We start from the raw sequence: 22,782 nt of genomic DNA, 5'->3' as shown, positions 1-22,782 counted from the left end.
TGGAGAGGATCTCCAAGAAGCTCGCACACTACCACCTGATGAAGGAGCGACGCTCCGAAAGCTAGTGTGCTTCCAAGTAAACCTGTTGGACTAGAACCTGGTGTTGTGTGATTTTTAACTAAATCAATAAAGGGTGACTTGGTGACAGGATACCAGTCTCTGTGCATGTAACAATAAAGTCTAGATCTAAATCTAATTTGCTGTGTCATTCAATTGTATGTCTTGACAATTTGTGTTTGATACGTCTTCAATTATATTTCCATATTCTACAATTTTGCAGGAAGCCACAACAGAGCATGCGCTCCTAAAGTGTATATAGTTGTATCTTCTGTTCTTCTCTTTTGCCTCAATAACTTTTAATCAGGAAGATAAAATGGTATCCAGTTCATAATCCTGCATTCTCAAGGTAGTTATGGTTAGAAGCTTTTCAGTTCAAGCTGCAGAATTAAAAATCCAGGCCTGGTGAGAACATTAAAGAAAGCAGTTTTTATCTGTTTCCCATGCAACATGCCCCAGAGGTGTAATCATCTCTGAAATACATGCACATACAGTATGTCTGAGCAATGATTATTTCCACAGAGGACTACTTGACAAGTGTTAACTGATACTGGACATGCAAATTAGATTTTTTTTCTCTGTTACTTGAAAGCATGCTGTTCCCCAAAGATAATCAGACATGAAAAAAGGCTCTCACTAAAACTCCTCACATCTTTATTGTCTCCTGGATGAACTGTGAAAGGAGATCAATATGAGAACATAGATGCCTGAGATGGAATCCAAAATTCTGTTCACTACAACTCATAAGCATATCAGCTTTTCACAATAGCACTTTCACAGGTCACAAACCCTGAAATTCACCACTGTTTCTGCTTTATGTATTAAACTGGATGAAATCCACCCTTCAGGGTTGTTCTGGTGAATGTGCGCTGCAGGCAGCTCCTGCTTGCTAGTTCCCCTCGATAAGCTCAGCGTTTTATCATAGAAGAAGAGTAGAATAGAATCCCTACAGTGTGGAAATAGGTGCTTTGGCACAGATCCACACCGACCCTCCGAAGAGTAACCCACCTCGACCCATTCCCCTATCCTATTTTTCCTATATTTACCCCTGACAAATGCACCTAACCTACACATCCCGGAAGGCTATGAGCAATTTAGCATGGCCATTTCACCTAACCTGCACAGGTTTGGACTGTGGGAGGAAACTGGAGCACCCTGAGGAAATCCATGCTGACTCTGGGAGAATGTGCAAACTCCACACGGACAGTTGCATCCGGGTCCCTGGCATTGTGAGGAAGCAGCGCTAGCCACTGTCCCACCCTTTAGAAAAATTTTTAAATATCTGTTATCAGTTGATGTTGAAATCCCTCAATGTGTCACCTGCTTCCCAATTCTGAGCAAAAGCTATTGATTTCTCCTTTGAAAGAATTTGTCGATTCGACCCTCCACAACAGAGTTACATTTGTTCCACACATTGATCCGTGCTTTAGCAGGATTTCTGTCGTATTAGGATTTGAAAGGGTTAATGACTTGGACAGTCTGAATGACACTTTCAATGGATATTTGTGATGGGGATGAGCATGGCTTCAGCAGAGTCAGACATAACTCTGTAAAGCGGTACATAGTTCTCTGGTATGTCGTAAATCAGTCATTGTTTCAGTCTATCGAATACTAAGTCATTACTCCTAAGCAAGACTAACCAAATTAAAACAGTTTCTGATCAACTCTTGGTATCTTGTATTTCATTCTGTGGCCTCTTGGTCTGAATTTCTAATTTAATTGCAGAAATTCACACATGCTACATTTGTAGCTTCCCCTTCTTAAAAGAAGTTGAAAGCCTTTTATCTTGCCTCCAGAGAATCAAGTTACATTTGTTTCCTGTCATTTTAGCCAAACAGCCCAGTCCAGGAAATCATTTGTCTTTTATCTGTACTATTTCTACTCCAAAATGTGTCACTTTAAAGGAAAGCATTAGCTTCTACATGGTCAATTTGAAAGAATATATGCCCACACAATCAAGATTAGGATGTTCAAATACTGAGTCTAAATTTAGTATCTTCATCTGCAAGAGAGAATATTGATTTCATAGTCAGGCGTTTTATAGCTTCCCAGATTCAACACTCAGTTCAATGATTAGAGGTAAAAACTTCTGTCTCCATCTTTTGGGGTAAACATTGTCTTTTGGTAATGGTTGCTCAGATGCCGAAGCAGTCTGTGTCTGTATGCACCAAGATCAGGGCAATGTTCAGGTTTGGGCTGATGAGTGGCCACCTCCAACACGACAAAATCTCAGAGTCATAGAGATATACAATACGGAAACAGACACTTCGGTTCAACCCATCCATGCCGACCAGATATCCCAACCCAATCTAGTCCCACCTGCCAGCACCCGGCCCCTATCCCTCCAAACCCTTCCTATTCATATACCCATCCAAATACCACTTAAATGTTTCAGTTGTACCAGCCCCCACCATTTCCTCTGGCAGATCATTCCATGCACGTACCACCCTCTGCGTGAAAAAATTGCCCCTTAGGTCTCTTTTATATCTTTCTCCTCTCACCCTAAACCTATGCCCTCTAGTTCTGGATTCCCCCACCCAAAGGAAAAGGCTTTGTCTATATATTCTATCCATGCCCCACATGATTTTGTAAACCTCTATAAGGTCACCCCTCAGCCTCCAACACTCCAGGGAAAACAGCCCCAGCCTGTTCAGCCTCTCCCGATAGGTCAAATCCTCCAACCCTGGCAACATTCTTGTAAATCTTTTCTGAGCCCTTTCAAGTTTCACAAAATCATTCTGATAGGAAGAAGACCAGAATTGCACACTATATTCCAACAGTGGCCTAACCAATGTCCTGTACAGCATCAACATGACCTCCCCATTCCTGTACTCAACACTCTGACCAATAACGGAAAGCATACCAAACGCCTTCTTCATTATCCTATCTACCTGCGACTCCACTTTCAAGGAGCTATGAACCTGCACTCTCTCTGTTCAGTAACACTCCCTAAGACCTTCCCATTAAGTGTTTAAGTCCTGCTAAGATTTGCTTTCCCAAAATGCAGCACCTCGCATTTACCTGAATTAAACTCCATCTGCCACTTCTCAGCCCATTAACCCACCTGATCAAGATCCTGTTGTAATCTGAGGTAACCTTCTTCGCTGTCCACTACATCTCCAATTTTGGTGTCATCTGCAAACTTACTAACTATACCTCTTATGCTCTTCTGCTCACATCCAAATCATTTATATAAATGATGAAAAGAAGTGGACCCATCACCAATCCTTATGGCACTCCACTGGTCACAGGCCTCCAGTCTGAAAAGCAACCCTCCACCACCACTCTCTGTCTTCTACCTTTGAGCCAGTTCTGTATCCAAATGGCTAGTTCTCCCTGTATTCCGTGAGACCTAACCTTGCTAACCAGTCTCCCATGGGGAACCTTGTCAAACGCCTTACTGAAGTCCATATAGATCACATCTACCACTCTGCCCTCATTAATCCTCAATCAAGTTTGTGAAAAATGATTTCCCACGCACAAAGTCATGTTCACTATCCCTAATCAATCCTTGCCTTTCCAAATACATGAACATCCTGTCCCTCAGGATTCCCTCCAACAACTTGCCCACCACCGATGTCAGGCTCACCGGTCTATAGTTCCCTGGCTTGTCTTTATCACCTTTCTTAAACAGTGGCACCACATTAGCAGTCTTCTGGCACCTCACCTGGGACTATCGAAAATACAATCTTTTCAGTAAGAGGCCCAGCAATCACTTCCCTAGCCTCCCAAGAGTTCTGGGGTATACCTGGGGATTTATCCACCTTTATGCATTTCAAGACATCCAGCATTTCCTCCTCTGTAAATGGGCATTTTACAAGATGTCACCATCTATTTCCTTACATTCTATACCTTTCATGTCCTTTTCCATAGTAAATACTGATGCAAAATACTCTTTTAGTATCTCACCCATTTTCTGCGGCTCCAAACACAGGCCATCTTGCTGATCTTTGAGGGCGCTATCACTCTTTGGCATTCAGTGGTATTGTCATCACTCTCAACATCCCAGAAGTTACCATTCACCTGAAACTGAACAGAACTCAATAATAAATAATTTGGTAACAAGAACAGGTCAGAGATTAGTGATTCTACAGTGAGGAACTCACTTCCTTTCTTCCTAATGATTGTCCACAAGGTACAAGGCAAGAATGAAATGGAATGCTCCCCACTGGATGGGTACAGATCCAATCATATTTAAGAAGCTTGACAACATTCAGAGCAAAGCAGTCAGCTTGATTGGTATCCCATTCACCATCTTTAACACTCACTGCACTTACCATTGATGCCATCATAAGTGCCATTGGCAAGATGCATTGCTGTTCTCAGCAAGGCTCCTTCAGCAGCACCTTCCAAATCTGCGACCTCTACCACCTAGAATGAGAGGGATCAGATCCATGGGAGTGCCATCATCTGAAAGTTTCCCTCCAAGGAACTCAACTTTCTGACTCATTTACTGTCGCTGGATCAAAATCCTGTAAATCCTTTTCTTACAGCTCTTTGGGTGTCTCTACACCCAAGGATTTCAACTGCTCAAGAAGGCAGCTTCACCATCTTCTCCAGGGCAATTAGGGATAGACAGTAAGTTCTGGCCTGGCCAGCAGTGCCCATATCTCATGAATGAATTTTCAGAAAACTCCTTTTCACATTTCCACCTCATCTGGACTGACCTTACATCTCTTATCCAACTGTTCATATCTCCTTCTGCTTGAGACATCATCCCTCTTGACATCATAATCTCTCTTGACTTTGACCTTCTCTGAAATTCTTCCTTTTTACTTCCCTCCCACACCCGTCAGATTACAACACCAATTCCCGCCTCAGGCGGCTGACTGTGTGGAGTTTGCACATTCTCCCCATGTCTGCGTGGATTTCCTCCGGGTGCTCCGGTTTCCTCCCACAGTCCAAAAAATGTGCAGGTTAGGTGAATTGGCCACGCTAAATTGCCCGTAGTGTTAGATGTAGGGGTAAATGTAGGGGAAGGGGTATGGGTGGGTGCGCTTCGGCGGGTCGGTGTGGACTTGTTGGGCCGAAGGGCCTGTTTCCACACTGTAAGTAATCTAATCTAATCTAATCTTAAAAAAAACACCACCCCACTAGCACATCTGTGCCTACAAATTTGCAAAAGTACCATTGCATCCTTTTTTTTTCTAGATCTGGCAAAAAGTAATGTTAAGTCTATTTAGTCATTTGTTGAGATTCTGTTAGAAGAGCTGTGCGTTTTAGTATTTTCTGCTTTTAGCTCTGGAATACTTGTGTAGTAACATAACTACCAAGCAGTGTACCTTCCCCAGCAATGATTTGCCAACTGTTAATATTAACCATAGTGAGGTCTCCTTATTTTGGATGAAGAATCATTCTGAATGGCAGTTGAGGGCAGAGATTTTGTTTCTAATCGCAGCTACAAGTGATTACTTACATTTGCCTGCACTGTAATTAGCAAGTCCTCAACAAACACTTTTTGTTGTTCCCGTTACTCTCCTGACAGATCTTTCAGGCTATGAGCTCTGCTAAACTAACAATCAAGAAGAAAAATCTGTAATCAATTTCATTTGGTTGTTTAATTGCATCAACTTTAAAATTTATCATGAGTATTAAGAATAATGAAACATCCAGGAATACATAAAATGATCATGTAATATAATTGTCTGATAGTGGAATTTTATATAGTCAAAGATTTTTTAAAAATTCTACTAGCCCACCCAGCTTACTAATTGGACATTGAGTTTGATTTTTTTCCCCAATTCCTCAGAATCAATGAATTCTCATTTAGTCTAAATTTTATAGTCAAGTTCAGTGCTCTGTCATCTAATTGTTTTGGACAGATTTTGAAATAAATTCTGAAAAAGAAATACAGAAGCTGCATTTCTGTAAAAGTTGAGTGATTTTGGTAAACCCCTGGTCTTGATTTACAGGAGAACTACTCTTTGTCGGAGAGCTTATACTGTAGTAGCTGTATCCTATGTGCACACATAGCAAGTTTGAAGTGTGTTACAATAGAATCATGGAGTCATGCAGCATAGAAACAGGTCCTTCAACCCATCATGTCTACGTCAACCAACAAATACCAAGCTAATCACATTTACCTGCACTTAGTCCATGGCCTACTATTCCCTGGCATTTTAAGTGCTCATCCAGATGCTTCTTAAATGTTGCAAAAGTACCTGCCATTGTTTAACCATGTTGCCACTGTCCCTTTACAACCTGTCTAACTTCGGTAACAAATCTATCTTATATTGTATACCCTTTATCGGGTGGATGCAGAATATCAAACACACCACCTTCAACAGAGTCCTCTGTTACTTCAAAGAACCCAGTTGAGTCAGTCAAAAACATTTTGCCACTTAGCAACTTCATTCTCGAATGGCTTTTTAAGGGTACTCTCTTCACTGAAATCTTGTCTGTCTATCTTAGAGAAGAAAATTGAGTCACAGTTCAAAGGAAATAACGTAAAATGTGAAACAAATTAACTGCAGAGTACATGTTTGATGTGTTATAGGTCACATTAATCTCTGTTGCATTTCTGAGCTTTTGTTTCATTTCTTTCAGCAGGGTTACTCTGGTGATTTGATGGTCAGAAATATTCAGCTTAAACATGCTGGTAGATTTGTTTGCATGGTCCAGACCACTGTCGACAGTGCGTCAGCTGGAGCTGATCTGATTGTGAGAGGCAAGTACCCCAATTTAGAAGCAACTTGTATTTTGATTTGAAATGTTCATAAAATAACTGAAAGGATTTATGTGTGTTTCTGTTGATGACGTTTTCCAATATTTAAACTGTATGAATTCTGTATTATGCTTTGTCCTTTGTCCTCTGAAAATACAACCGATTATGAATCATCGGGTCTAATAGAGTGAACTAGTTGAAAACTATGAATTTTAATTACCAGATTATTGAAAGATTGTACAGTAATAACACTGAAGAAAATTCAAGATCAAAATATTAACCGTAAGACTTTTTAAAATCAATTTTGCCCTATGTACTTAGTTATCTTTTCAACACTGTACCAGAATATAGCTGGTGTTAACCTGGAAAGTTAGTTCTTTAAGAACTATTACAAGAATTAACTGTGTGTGTCTTTGTTGTTTACGTTTTCTAAAATAAATACAGGTATTGTGTTGAAAATTCAAAATATGGGTGTGAATAAGATTGAACTGTCAAAGCATTTTTGTTCCGAGCTTCCTGTTGTTCAGCTTGACGATCAGGAATTCTTCAAGCTATCTGTCAAAGAGTTCGTGCAATTCATTTTTCATTGATCTAGTTGGAGGTTTGCTGAGCAGCTAGATGAATGGCTTAACTCATTATTAATCAAGCCATAAGTCAGTAAAGAAAAATGTCTTCCTCACAAGGAAATGTCATATGTCTTGGTTTATCACCCTGAATATGCAGGTTGTCCCTGACTGAAGCTCTCAGTGTGCATAATGTAAAAAGCTCAATCAACCTTGGTGACAGCCTCCATGGAATGGGTATTAACAGTTCCTTAGCCATGCCATAATGCCAGATATTTCACATGAATTAATTATGCTTAGCCTTGAGAAGCCAGTCCACCAACATTAGCTTTGAGTGAATGAAAATGTTTTGCAGGTAGCATCATTTTCACATGAGTCAACTACAGTTCATGTCAATAAAGCATGCAAACACTGAAATGACTGAAACAGAAGCTGTGGGTTAAGTTATCTTGGTTCGGAACTTATCCATTGAACCAGAATCCATTATATATTGACTTTATGAAGCATTTAGAGTTGACAAGTCAGAAACATGTACAATGCTGAGTATGACAGTCAGTGAATAATAAAATTCAAAGCAATTTGGTGAAATAAAATAATAGCATTTCTATGAATTATTAACTGACAAGTTGGCCTCTGCTTCTGTTACAATGATTTATTTTGTCAATAGTTTATTAAGATTACAATGGGTCACCTGCAACAAATGATCATCAACTATTCAAATTAGTTGACCTCTCAGTTGTAAGTTGATTATGTTCCCTTGAGTCTGTTGTGGTGTCAATGTTCAGGGGCTGAAGGTTGTCAGCCAGGATTGATAATCACTTGATATGAGGGTTGAATTAAAAGGCCACATCCCCATCAAATTTTATGTTTATTACTTAAAGAAATATTTTACTGAGAATTCTTGCATCTTTTGGGTAATTTGAGAACACTGTCTTGTGTTATGCATTTGGAATTTAGCACTTACAATAAAATCATGGCAAATCATATTGCAGGGAGCCAGCCAATAAGTAAAGCTTCAGTATAACTGAAGAAGCCTCTGTTTAACTCAATGTTGCTGAAAAATATGCTTTTTATTTCATAATCAAAGACTATGACACTATAAATATGTGAAAATTGTATTTTTTATGTCAATGTGTTCACAACTCACCATATCTGATCTCGTACAGTAAAAGACATTGGAACACACCAGAGCTGGGAAAAAAATTCAGGAATGTTTTTTGGCTTAGCACGCTGGTTTTGGACAAGTGCAAAATAGTCTGCCATGTCATCAATGGAATTGAACATTTTTTTTGTGTTTTCAAGCTGTTGTGCACAATCCCAAAGCATCTCTATGACCTTTGCAGCTTCAGCTAGACAAACAGGCTGATGAGTAGACAGGTATTCATCAGATGCTTCAGGATCACTGTCCTCCTCAGCCATGTAAACTGGGTTTGACCAAGCGATCTTAATGTTGAATGATGACTTTACTGTAATTTTATGCTGTAATGTGGCCTAACTCCATTGCAATTGGTTAGCATAATAATATAGCAAAGTACCACAAATCCAGCCAATTGGAATTTGGACCAATGAGTCTTTTACTCTGCCAGTAAGAATGGCTGACACCTTTGATTAATCCAGCATTTCAAGTTTTCCAGTTTTGACTGATCACAATCTCACTGTAGCTCTCACTGGTTCAGTTTTCCAGCTTTCTCATGACTGCTGACAAATTCCAACGAGGTTAAATCTTCTTTTGAACACCTTTGTCAGCTAGACACCTTTCATGCTTGGGAAGTTTTCATTTGGTAGTGCTGGAAATAGAATTTTGCTTCTCTGTAACCAAAATTTCTTTCCAATTTTATACTTTGGGCCAGGCCTTTTGTTTCTAAATCTGATATTTTGCTTCAAACTTCAAACTTCATGTCTTATCTATTAACAGCTTAAAATTTGCCATCACAAAATTGCCCAGTTCTCCTCCATCTCATCCCAACTGCAAGTGAAGCCACAAGTTAATTATTCATGATAGCAAGACTTGACTTCCACATATCGACATTTCATGCTAACTGTCCTCTTTATAATTCCAATTGCAGTCTGCTAAATTAAGTTTGTTGTCTTTTCTTGGCAATCTCCACAATCCATAGTATTCCAATGTATTAAAATCAAGTTATTTACCTGGTCTTCAAATTTCTCTATGACCACTCTATCTCTACAACCTTATCAAAACTAGTCCTTATGTTTCAGACTCCTAATTCTGGCTCCTTTGCATGTCTCCTTCCATCTTTCACTCTCTCCTACCCTAATTTCTGCTCTACCTCCAGAAACAAAACACTGAATCCCACATCCCCACTTGCAGACACTCCCACAAAGCCTTTTCAACTTGCTCTGTCTTCCCAGTGTCTCAAAATCTAATCTGTCAATGTACATTTGATTGTGACCCTTAATTTTTCTTGGTCTCTTTGCTCCTGTGGACCCAATAATTCCAATGCTATTTCAGAATTCTAGATTACAAAGTGTTAAAGTTCTAATGCAGTGAAATGATAAAAATTGAGGGCCTAACAACTGGGCCAGAAAGTACAAATAAAGCAATAGATGTAGTCTGGTCCTTCATTTTAGCATTTAGCATTCCTTTCTTCTTAGTTATAGGAGAAGGTATGAAGGAATTGAATTCTTTTCTGGATATGGTTGAAGTACACTTGTCAACTAATAACAGGTGGTAGCGTTTGCAGCTGCTAAGTGAATTTGGTGTCATAAATGAATGATAGTTGGCAGCCATTAAATGGCAGGAATCACCATACGCTAAAAGAAAATACAAATTCAATAATGTATAACTAATAATAAATTCAACGTTGGCATATATTAAAGAAATATTTGCTGGATTTGTTCACAAAAGAAATGTGTTTATTGATTCCTTGACAGTTATACTGCATACTTTATAGCTACATGTAAATCCCCAAGCATGTAGTATCTCTTGACAGGCTGTTTGTAAAACATTGCTTCTTCCTCATTCCTTCTTGAGACAAAGTGTGCATTCTGTTGTCTCTTATTACTATTTGTCACTCCAGTATGAACTAATTGAAATGCCAGTCTGCTGACTGCTCCCATATACTGACACTGTCAAACCTCAATTACTAAGTAATATCAATCTCAACTTTAGCTCCAAACAGGTCTTAGATCATGATCAGGTCCATTGGACACTCAGCTGCTGATCCAGAAATAAGCCAAGGCTTTCTCAATTCCCAGCTGGGACATGAGGAAATAATGGAAAATTGTGTTAAAATAAAATCACAAGAATCTTGCACATATACTTAAAGAGATAGTGAAAACTGCAGATGCTGGAGAATCAGGATGGATAGAGAGTTGAGCCGGAAAAATCACAGCAGGTAGAATAGCATCGAAGGAGGGGGGATGTTGATGTTTCAGGTCAGAACCTTTCAGCAGGACTGCTGTGCTTTTTCCAGTTGAACTCTCTGCCTATATATTTAAAGACCAATACTATTGCCTGCAATAGTCAGGTATCCCTGTTTACCTGTTCAGTTGAACAGGTTGAAGTCTTTAAAACTGACATTACATAAAAATATAGAATAAGATAGGGCAACAAATGGGGCCTTTCTCCAGCCCTCCCCATCCTGTCAATGTTGGATGGATTGTGGCATATTTCTGGTATTTGAAAAACCTGAGTGATTTAACTGTCCACGTGTTTGGCTTTCATTGTGTGGGTCTGGGTAATGCCCTATTCTCTGGACAACAAGCATATTTAATGCTTCAGTAAAAAAAGAATTCTGCAGAATTTGCAAAAAATATCATTGTGTGAATTCAGTAACATTTTACAAACGGTAAATCCATCACATCACTTAAGTTTGTCCTCCTCGGGGGACTATAATTCTTGCACTCTGATGTAAATATTCAAAACTCAACCCCACTAAAAAATAGCACTATTTTATTAAGGTATATGTTGTGTACAACACAATATCCAAATGAAATCTGAACAGGAAAAAAGCACATTTCACTCTAGTTGTGATAGCTATTCCTTAAGTTCTTCAGAGATAAAAAAAAATTGCAGATGCTGGAATCCAAGGTAGAAAGCAGGAGGCTGGAAGAACACAGCAAGCCAGGCAGTATCAGGAGGTGGAAAAGTCGATGTTTCGGATGTAACCCTTTTTCAGGAATTCTGTCAGAGAAATTAAGCAGTTTTAAAAAGTGACCACAGTCCAAATATTTTGTCAGCCATACGTTAGTGCGATATTGTTTGAATTTTTACTGTCAAACTTGAAATAAATAGCATGTTCAAACTTGTAATAGGATTACTTCAAATAATATGAAAATAAAATGTTATCTTTATATTTGTGAGTTCAATTGTTCAAAATTCAGAAATCTGCACTAATTATCTTATCCAGGAAAAAGTGCAATTCTGATCTCCTTCCCGTCAGAAATATGTTGTGAAACTTGAAAGGGATCAGAAAAGATTTACAAGGATGTTGCCAGGATTGGACTATTTAACCTATAGGGAGAGGCTGAACAGACTGTTTCCCTGGAGCGTCAGAGACTGAGGGGTAACCTTATAGAGGTTTACAAAATTATTAGATTAGATTAGATTACTTACAGTGTGGAAACAGGCCCTTCAGCCCAACAAGTCCACACCGCCCCGCCGAAGCGCAACCCACCCATACCCCTACATCTACCCCTTACCTAACACTGCGGGCAATTTAGCATGGCCAATTCACCTGACCTGCATATCTTTGGACTGTGGGAGGAAGCCGGAGCACCCGGAGGAAACCCACGCAGACACGGGGAGAACGTGCAAACTCCACACAGTCAGTCGCCTGAGGCGGGAATTGAACCCGGGTCTCTGGCGCTGTGAGGCAGCAGTGCTAACCACTGTGCCACCGTGCCACCCACAAAGGGGCATGGATAGGATAAATAGACAAAGTCTTTTCCCTGGGGTGGGGGAGTCCAGAACTAGAGGGCATAGGTTTAGGGTGAGAGGGGAAAGATATAAAAGAGGCCTAAGGGGCAACGTTTTCACACAGAGGGTGCTACGGTTATGGAATGAGCTGCCAGAGGAAGTGGTGGAGGCTGGTACAATTGCAACATTTAAGAGGCAGTGGTGGAGGATGGGTATATGAATAGGAAGAGTTTGGAGGGCTATGGGCCGGGTGCTGGCAGGTGGGACTAGATTGGATTGGGATATCTGGTCAGCATGGATGGGTTGGACCGAAGGGTCTGTTTCTGTGCTGTACATTTCTAAAACTCTATGTTAAGGTTTAGTTGAAAAATCACCTGTAGTAAGAAATAGAAATATTAGAGAAATAAACAGTTTCGTCAGCATGAAAGTAGTCATAAGTCTGATAGTTTTGAAAAGTAAAGACATTATCATGATTTAGATGTTACATATTAAGCTTCAGTTCAGTTCTGAGATTGGTGCTTCTACTTTAATGTTTTATCACTGGAGGACTGGACTAAATGATATTCACTGTTATTTACATGTTATGTACATGATCATTATCATGTTTACATTTTTTGTAAAATTAATTTGCTTGATTAACTTGAATTTCAAATGAAGTCTTTTTAAATGCTCTACTGCGTTTGAAGAGTGAAATGAAATCTTGATGCAATAAAGCATGCACCCAATAACTAAAAGTCATTACTAGACAAGGCATTTTATTTTGTGGGTCCTTTGTCAAAGATTTTTCTAGTTCATAAGGCATGATAACCACTATGGCTTTATTCCCTTTAGTTTTGATTATTCTAGTACTCATCTGACCAGCAGTCCACTTAACACTTTCCATAAATTTGAGCCAATGGAAATCTCTGCTGAAGTTTCCCAAAGTGCACCATGGCCTGTTCACCGACCATCATTGTCCCTGCTGTACTATGCTTTGTTTGGATGTTGTTGTGATTATATCAACCATTGAGGCTGTACTGAGAACTTATAAGGTTCATTAACCTCTCAGGATCATTTTGTACCTGCATTCATCCATCAGTCATTTGTTGACATTGTAATTCTTGGTTTGCCTCGCATATCTTTTTAGAAAGCTTCCATGGGGTGGATACCATCACAAACTCAACAACTCTGTTTGCTAGCTCCCTATTTGATAATCCCCATTCTCTACAGCAGCTAACAAAGTGGTCTGTGAATTCTAAAGACATGAATTCTGGTTGATGAATATGAAAGTTTAGTCTGACTCTAAATTTGATTTCTAGTGTAGTCCTTTCATTTGGACGTCTTTTAGTTCTTTGATTGTTCATCTTGGATGTGTTAAGTCTGCACAGACTTTTATTCTCAATTGCTAAACACATCTTAATGGCTTATGTTTCTGCATCAGGCACACCTAAATCTTGAACTTACAGCTATAAACACAATTTAAACATTTTGAATTTTGTTTGGAAGCCTACTGTCTCCCAATTTAAACTATAGAATTTATTGGGGATTTGTCCGCTTACCAGCAAGTTGTGTTTATAAAATTTGTAAGCAGTGCTACAAACAAATTCATTTAGGGTTGGCGCATACACTTTAATTCAATTTAATACTATTGACCATGTGCATCACCTGTCAATTTGTCAAGCATGTTGACTGTTCAAGATATGTAGGCCTTATCAGCATAATGTTTTCCATGGCTGTTCAACACGCCACATTACTGATGATAGCATTATAATAAGTTGCATTTGAGGGCATGATTAACTCTGTGACTAATTTACTTAAGACAGTAAAACATACAACAAGTTATGGAACAGAACTCAAAACAAGCAAACTGATTTCTCTGTATCCAATTTGCAAACCCATGGCAGACTAACTGTCATGTGAGATCGCAACATTCTAACGTTCTGAATTCTAATAAAGGTAAAGTACACATGCAGCAGTATCTAGTCTGATAAGGACGAGATTTTTAAAATGTTTATCCTTATTTTCAATTTCCCCATGGTGCAAACTAATCATTGCATTCTGTCAATCTGATAAAGATACATTTATGCCTGCTCTTCACTTTCTGTTCGTCAGTCAACCTTCTCTCTGTTAAAATGCTACCCACACAGAGCTTATGTTTTGCAGAGTAATCTATGATATAGCAACTTATAAAATTTCTTTTGGAAATTGAAGTACAGGGTAGACACTCGTTCCTCTTTATCTATAATACATGTTTCCTCCTCAAAAGAGCTCTAATACAATTAGAATATTAGAGTTCTTTAAGGAGTTCTTAAAGACATCTCAAAGAAAATTCTCAAAGAAACCCTTATAGATTGGTCAGTCAAGATTCCCCTTTCACAAAATCTGTTGACTCTGCCTCATGACCTTGAATGTATCAAGTGCAACTTGTAAGGCACTATGATGATGTTCATCAGGACTTAAGCACTTGCCAACCCACAGCTCACGTCCCTGGTCATAGCATCATAGAGATGTACAGCACAGAAACAGACCCTTCAGTCCAACTCAGCCATGCCAACCTGATATCCTAACCTAATCTAATTCCATTTGCCAGCACTTGGCTCATATCCCTCTAAACTCTTCCTATTCGTATACCAATCTCGATGCCTTTTAAATGCTGTAATTATACCAGCCTGCACAACTTCCCCTGGCAGCTCATTCTATACACGTACCATCCTCTTCATGAAAACGTTGCCCCTTAGGTCTCTTTTATGTCTTTCCCCTCTCACCCTAAACCTATGCCCTCAGTTCTGGATTCCCCCCTCCCAGGGAAAAGTCTTTGTCTACTTATCCTATTCGTATCCCTCATGATCTTATAACCCTCTATAAAGTTCCCTCAGTCATCGATGCTCCAGGGAAAACAGCCCTAGCCAATTCAACCTCTCCCTATGGCGCAAGTCCTCCAACCCTGGCCATATCCTTGTAAGTCTTTTCTGAAACCTTTCAAATTTCACAACATCCTGGGCGGCATGATGACACAGTGGTTAGCACAGCTGCCTCACAGCGCCAGAGACCTGGGTTCAATTCCCGCCTCAGGCGACTGACTGTGTGGAGTTTGCACATTCTCCCTGTGTCTGCATGAGTTTCCTCCGGGTGCTCCGGTTTCCTCCAACAGTACAAAAATATGCAGGTCAGGTGAATTGGCCATGCTAAATTGCCCGTAGTTTTAGTAGAAGGGGTAAATGTAGGGGAATGGGTCTAGGTGGGTTGTGCTTTGGCGGGTCGGTGTGGACTTGTTGGGCCGAAGGGCCTGTTTCCACACTGTAAGTAATCTAATCTAATCCTTCTGATGGAAGGATTTAAACTAGTAATGTTGAGGAGAGTGGTGGGACCCAGGGAAATAGTGAGGAAAGAGATCAATCTGAGACTGATTCAGTCGAGAAATGGAGTGAGTCAAACAGGCAAGACAGGAAGGAGCAAAGATTAGATTAGATTACTTTACAGTGTGGAAACAGGCCCTTCGGCCCAACAAGTCCACACCGCCCCGCCGAAGCGCAACCCACCCATACCCCTACATCTACCCCTTACCTAACACTACGGGCAATTTAGCATGGCCAATTTTCCTGACCTGCACATCTTTGGACTGTGGGAGGAAACCGGAGCACCCGGAGGAAACCCACGCAGACACGGGGAGAACGTGCAAACTATACACAGTCAGTCGCCAGAGGCGGGAACTGAACCCGGGTCTCTAGCGCTGTGAGGCAGCAGTGCTAACCACTGTGCCATCGTGCTGCCCAAAGGAGCAAAGCAGAGAACAAGGCAGGACTGATAAATTCAATTGCATTTACTTCAATGCAAGAGGCCTAACAGAGAAGGCAGATGAACCCAGGGAATGGTTAGGAACCTGGGATATCATAGCAATTGCAGAAACATGGCTCAGGGATGGACAAGACTGGCAACTTAATGTTCCAGGATGAAAATGGTATAGGAAGGACAGAAAGTGGGGCAAGAGATGAGGGAGAGTGGTGTTTTTGATTAGGGATACCATTCCGACTGTACTTAGGAAGGATATTCCTGGGAATACATCCAGGGATGTTATTTAGGTGGAACTGAGAAATACGAAAGGGATGACCACCTTATTGGGATTGTGTTATAGTCAGAGGGAAACTGAGAAACAAATTTATATGGCGATTTCAGTTATCTGTAAGAATAATATGGTGGTTATGGTAGGGGATTTTCTGATTCAGTATGTGGATGTACTTACGAGAAAATGTGCAAAACATGACCTACATTTAAAAAATAAGGCAGGGCAAGTATCGGGCCGTTCGAGGGGCCAGCGACCATATTTCTATGAGATTTAAAATAGTGATGCAAAAGGATAGATTGGATAGTTAAAGTTCTAAATTGGAGAAAGGCCAATTTTAATGGTATTAGGCAAGAACTTTCGGAAGCTGATTGCAGGTAAAGGGACGGCTGGAAAATGGCATATTCAGAAATGGCATAACGAGAATCCAGAGAAAGTATATTTCCGTTAGGGTGAAAGGAAAGACTGATAGGTATAGGGAATGCTGGATGACTAAAGAAATGAAGGGTTTGGTACAGAAAAAGAAGGAAGCATATGTAAGGTATAGACAGGATAATTCGACTGAATCCCTCGAAGAGTATAAAGGCAGTCGGAGTATACTTAAGAGAGAAATCAGAAGGGCAAAAAGGGACATGAGATAGCTTTGGCAAATAGAATTAAGGAGAATCCAAAGGGTTTTTACAAATATATTAAGGACAAAAGGGTAACTAGGGAGAGAATAGGGCCCCTCAAAGATCAGCAAGGCGGCCTTTGTGTGGAGCCACAGAAAATGGGAGAGATACTAAATGAGGATTTGCATCAGTATTTACTGTAGAAATGGATATGGAAGATATAGACTGGAGGGAAATAGACGATGACACCTTGCAAAATATCCATGTTACAGAGGAGGAAGTGCTGGATGTCTTGAAACGCATAAAGGTGGATAAATCCAAGATTAGGTATATCCAAGAACTCTGGGAAGATAGAGAAGTGGTTGCTGGTCCTCTTGCTGAGATATTTGTATCATCGATCTTCACAGGTGAGGTGCCTGAAGACTGGAGGTTGACCAACATGGTGCCACTGTTTAAGAAGGGTGGTAAGGACAAGCCAGGGAACTAAAGACTGGTGAGCCTGACGTTGGTGGTGGGCAAGTTGTTGGAATGAATCCTGAGGGACAGGATGTACATGTATTTGGAATGGCAAGGACTGATTAGGGATAGTCAACATGGCTTTGTGCATGGGAAATCATGTCTCACAAACTTGATTGAGTTTTTTGAGTAAGATTGATGAGGGCAGAGCTGTAGATGTGATCTATATGGATTTCAGTCAGGCATTCAACAAGGTTCCCCATTGGAGATTGATTAGCAAGGTTAGATCTCATGAAATACAGGGAGAACTAGCCATTTGGATACAGAACTGGCTCAAAGGTAGAAGACAGGGGGTGGTGGTGGAGGGTTGTTTTTCAGACTGGAGGCCTGTGACCAGTGGAGTGACACAAGGATCGGTGCTGGGTCCTCTACTTTTTGTCATTTACATAAATGATTTGAATGCGAGCATAAGAGGTATAGTTAGTAAGTTTGCAGATGATACCAAAATTGGAGGTGTAATGAACAGCAAAGAAGATTACCTCAGATTATAACAGAATCTTGATCAGATGGGCCAATGGGCTGAGGAGTGGCAGATGGAATTTCATTTAGACAAATGTGAGATGCTGCATTTTGGAAAAGCAAATCGGTGCAGGATTTATACACTTAATGGTGAATTTGATTATCCTGTATTTTGTATTTTCTGATTTAACACTGCTCCTTGATGTTACCTTTCTCCTTTGTGGTGAAAACTATAGAAATTACCTGTTCAATGTATCAGTCATTACCTTGTTTTGCATAATTGGTTCTTCAGTTTCAATTTGTTAGCTTTCTTTTTTAAACATTTGCAGAAGCTCATCCTATCTGATTTTATAATTATAGAGTCATAGAGATGTACAGCACAGAAACAGACCCTTTGGTCCAACCGTCCATGCAGACCAGATATCCCAATGCAATCTAGTCCCACCTGCTAGCACCTGCCCCATATCTCTCCCAACCCTTCCTATTCATTTACCCATCCAGATGCCTTTTAAATGTTGCAATTGTACCAGCCTCCACAACATCTTCCGGCAGCTCATTCTATACACGTACCACCCTCTTCATGAAAAAGTTGCCCCTTAGGTCTCTTTTATGTCTTTCCCCTCTCACCCTAAACCTATGCCCTCAGTTCTGGATTCCCCCTCCCAGGGAAAAGACTTTGTCTATTTATCCTATCCATGTACCTCATGATTTTGTAAACCTCTATAAGGTCACCCCTCAGCCTCCAACGCTCCAGGGAAAACAGCCCTGTCTGTTCAGTCTCTCCCTGTACATCAAATCCTCCAACCCTGGCAACATTCTTGTAAATCTTTTCTGAACCCTTTCAAGTTTCACCACATCTTTCCAATAGGAAGGAGACCAGAATTGCACACAATATTCCAACAGTGGCCTAACCAATGTCCTGTACAGCCGCAACATGACCTCCCAACTCCTGTACTCAATACTCTGACCAATAACGGAAAGCATACCAAACACCTACTTCACTATCCTATCTACTTGCGACTCCAGTTTCAAGGCTGGAGAGCTTGCTCTCATCATCTAATTTTTACTTTGTACTTTTTTTTTGGTTAGTTTTGTTGCTTTTGTATTCCATCCAGTCTTCTGACTTGCCACCCAGCTTTGCATAATTTTACAGTATGACACTATATTTAACATTTCTAATTCACTACAGATGATGAACCTGTGTCTGGAACTTTTCTTACTCATTCAAATATATTTATTTTATCGATCCAGACATGTCTCCTTGAAATATCTAGAACCAAGAGGTTACGATTTAAGGAGTCATCCATTTTAAATAGAGGTCAGATGAAACATTGATCATAGAGGTTTGTCAGTTTTTAGAACAGGTGGTGGAAGCCTAAAAAGTGGTGGAAGCAAAGTATTAGAATTTTTTTTTAAGGCAGAGCAGGTAAGGTTCTTGTTAAGCCAGGATGAAAGCTCAACATGTATCGGCAAGTCTGATTGCTGTGGTACAAGAAGGCAGCTTAATGCCACCTTCTCAAGCACAATCAGGGATGGAAACAAATTCTGACCTCTATATGGAAAGGGTTAAATTCCATTACTCCCTTGCTCTCCATGCTTCCAAGAAGTTTCCTGAAAGAGGCTGTTTCATTATAACAATCCTGATTGATATTGCTATTGATATATAGTGCTTCATGAATCATTGCCTAATGGATAGTTGGCTATCCACTCACCAGCCCCCAGCCCCCGTACAACTCCTTCCGACTCCTCCACCAGGAGTTTCAAGAGCTGACACAATGCCTGTTGCAGAGAAACAGCTTTTCAATTCTGTTTCGACTGAGTATTTGACTCTACACCCAAAAACACCCTGAGAGTTGGATGTCTTGTTCAAAGTAAGGGACCTTTTATATAGATATGAGCATACAGAAAGTCTTATTCTTATGTATTATCATATGGATTCTACTTGAACAATGTCTGTGTTGTCAATTCATGTCATTGCAAAAAAATCACTCGACCAACTGCTTCATCTTCAATTAGATTTTTTCAACTTGATTCCCCTAATCTCACCTTCCCTTCTCGCATTGTTAAGTGAACCTCAGTTCCCTCCACCCCACCCCCCTGACACCACCTCAATCCCAAATCCTCTTGATTAAATCTTTTATATGATTCTCTGTCCCAAAAATAAGCAGCTGTCATGTTTCACCAGCTGGGGTTTTAAGCTAAAAATATTACAACACCTTACATCGACACACCAACACCTTTAGTTTAAAGGGTTGACAGGTTCACCTTTGAAAATCTCTCATGTATAGGAAGCTTAAAGGCATTGACTTTGAGGCACTCTCCAGTGAGTGTCATAGACTGAAATCTGAGTTACTGGGATATTCAGTTAGGGTGAGAATTCTACTGCATTACATGGTGGAACAGTACTCATTTAATTTTCAGGGAAGATTGTGGCATACTGGTAATGTCACTTGACTGGCAATCGAGAACTCCAGGCCAATGATCTAGGAATACGGGTTGAATTCCACAATAGCAGATGATGAAGTTTGAATTCGATAATAGTTCTGAGATCAAGAGCTGCCCAAATGGTGACCATGTAACCATTGTTGTAGAAACACATCTGGTTCACTAATTCCCATTAGGGAAGGAAACGTGCCATTCCTAGTAGGAGAAAATTACTGCAGATGGTCAAATCGGTACTGAAAACAAAAAATGCCAGAAATCATCGTGAGTCAGGCAGCATCGATGGAGAGACAGCAGGCTAACGTTTTGAGTGTAGATGACACTTCATCGGAGCTGTGCCTTTCATACCCTTGCCTACATGTGACTATACACCCACAGCTATTTAGTTGACTCTCAACCTTCCTCTGGATATGTAGAGATGAGCAATAAATGCTGGCCTAAACAGAAATGCCCACATCCCGTGAATTAATTTTAAAAATCTTCTTCTGCTCTCAAAGTCATGTTCTCACTTGTCCTCATTGTTTCAACCAGTGACAGTTCTTCTTGACTCGGTATAATCAGTTACAATTGATCAGAACATCAGATATGAGATTATATATATAAAGTGCAAATCAGTTTATGTTTAATTTTTGCTAAACGTTTATCCATCGAAATGACAGGAGAATCTATCATCAACAGGAACCTATTAAATTCGAGTATTGTAAGGCATTGTGCTAGTTAATAGGGCTCAGAACTCACTCTTAGTCAAATCACGATATGATTGATTGGTAATTATAATTGCTCGCCATATGTTATGTTTTTGCTAGAAAATATCCACCAGGCACTGATGTAGTTTTTGTAAACAAATGTCTTTGTTTAATTTGTTTGGTACAATCTGTAGTTGTGAGATCATGAGACAAGCCTTTGGATCAGAAAGAAGTGGAGCTTCAAGCTTTACAACCTAGTGATAACATCTCTCTTTGTTTTTGACTGCTCAGTCATCAGCTGATGTTCATGTTGCATTGAATCCATTACCTCAGAAAGAAATGAAAGCATCCCATGTTTTCCTTTTCTTCAAACTGAAGATTCTGCCTCCAGGGTTGGCAGGCCCTTTGATGGGAACCATTCAGTTTCTTGCACTGCTGCTCCCCCAGTTTATCTTCCTCCCACAGTGGGGTTCCTTTTGTCATCCCTTTCTGCCCAAGAAGGCTGCACATTAAATCGAACATTTTTCACCACTTCTGCTACCTCCATCATGATACTACCATCACACACATTGCAGCCTCATCTCCCATCATCCTGAAGGGATTCATTATGCCCTGACGTACTCCTCAACTGTCCCTAGAATTTCTTCCAGTCCCAGACAGCATCTTTCAGTATATGCACAGGAGATGCAACATTGACCTTTTTCAGGGTACAACATAGTTGGCTAGTATGTCATTTACCCCTCCCTGTCACATGGCTTGCTTTGAACCCTACTTTTCCCAAGGTCTTTGCTTATCTCCGATGTTGGTCATGTCTGCATTCACACCCCCGCTTTAACTCACAATTGATGACTGTACTTTCAGATGTTGAAGTCACAAGCCAATGAACTTCTTCCATAAACCTCTCCATTCTTCTCTCCTCCTTTAGGATGCTCCTTAACATCTAATTCCTTGACCAAGGTCACCGAGTTAATGTATTCTTTGTTTCATGTAAATTTTTGCCTGATCACACTGATGAGACACTTGGTTGTAAAACTCAGCTTTAGATCGAAATATGACTTTATTTATTGGGCTGAAACCACTGATTGTGTTTCAAAAGCCTGTAAAACAGCCTTTCAATGACTTAAAACAGCAGCTTCTAAGGTGACAGAGCATTAATATGGCTGTACTCTGCAAGATTGCAAAGCCATTGTAATGGAGCCCGACTGTTTCGAAGAACACATTAGAAGCAATCACAGTAGATAAATGCAAATGGTCAACCTCTTAATCCATTCACAATGCAGCCAGATTTTTTTTTGTGTGTTTGTATGTATTTGTGTATGCATGCATGGGTAATTGGAGTGTTGTTAGGACTTTTTATTATTTTGCATGGAAAATAAAATAAATACTATTCTTTGATTTCTAAAAGAATTCCTAAAAGTTAACCTGTCTGTGTGTCCATTTTATGATAACAGAAGTTACACATTCACTGAAATGTCAGGTGTGCACTTTCTGTAAAAATGCTTAGGATCAAAGAGTTATGTCATGGAGGAAGGAGGCCAATTAGCCCATCATGTCTGTGCGAGTTCTCAAATTAATATCACACAGTGCCATTCTCCTGCCTTTCCCTTGTTATTCTGTGCATTATTTCATTTCAAATGACAATTGCTTGATTTCCTCAAATTAACCTGCCTGAATCATACATTCAGCAGTGCATTCCCGATCCTAACCACCTGTTGCATGAAAGTGTTTTTCCTGCTATCACTTTTGCTTCATTTGTTAATTACTATAAATCAGCCTTCTCCTCCTCCATCCATTCAAGATTGGGAACATTATCTCCTGAGTTACTTTGTGCAGACCTCCCGTGAGGTGTTCAGCCAGGTCTACTCT

General features: G+C 40.1%; 1 protein-coding gene across 15 annotated transcripts in view; it reads left to right on the top strand.

Annotated features, from left to right (window-relative positions):
• LOC140483855 (contactin-4-like) overlaps positions 1-22,782 on the top strand; it is a 2,466,301-nt gene that overhangs the window by 2,196,859 nt on the left and 246,660 nt on the right. For 14 of the 15 annotated variants that reach the window (XM_072582595.1, XM_072582599.1, XM_072582608.1 and 11 more), the window contains one exon: positions 6,604-6,724. In XM_072582595.1, the coding sequence (XP_072438696.1) occupies positions 6,604-6,724 (121 nt within the window). The remainder of the gene's footprint in view (positions 1-6,603; positions 6,725-22,782) is intronic. The other variant, XM_072582606.1, reaches the window with a different exon arrangement.

This window comes from Chiloscyllium punctatum, chromosome 12, assembly GCF_047496795.1.
Source record: "Chiloscyllium punctatum isolate Juve2018m chromosome 12, sChiPun1.3, whole genome shotgun sequence".
Taxonomy (NCBI): Eukaryota; Metazoa; Chordata; class Chondrichthyes; order Orectolobiformes; family Hemiscylliidae; genus Chiloscyllium; species Chiloscyllium punctatum.
Note: the sequence above shows the minus strand (reverse complement) of the source record. Positions and strands in the feature narration are given on the sequence as shown.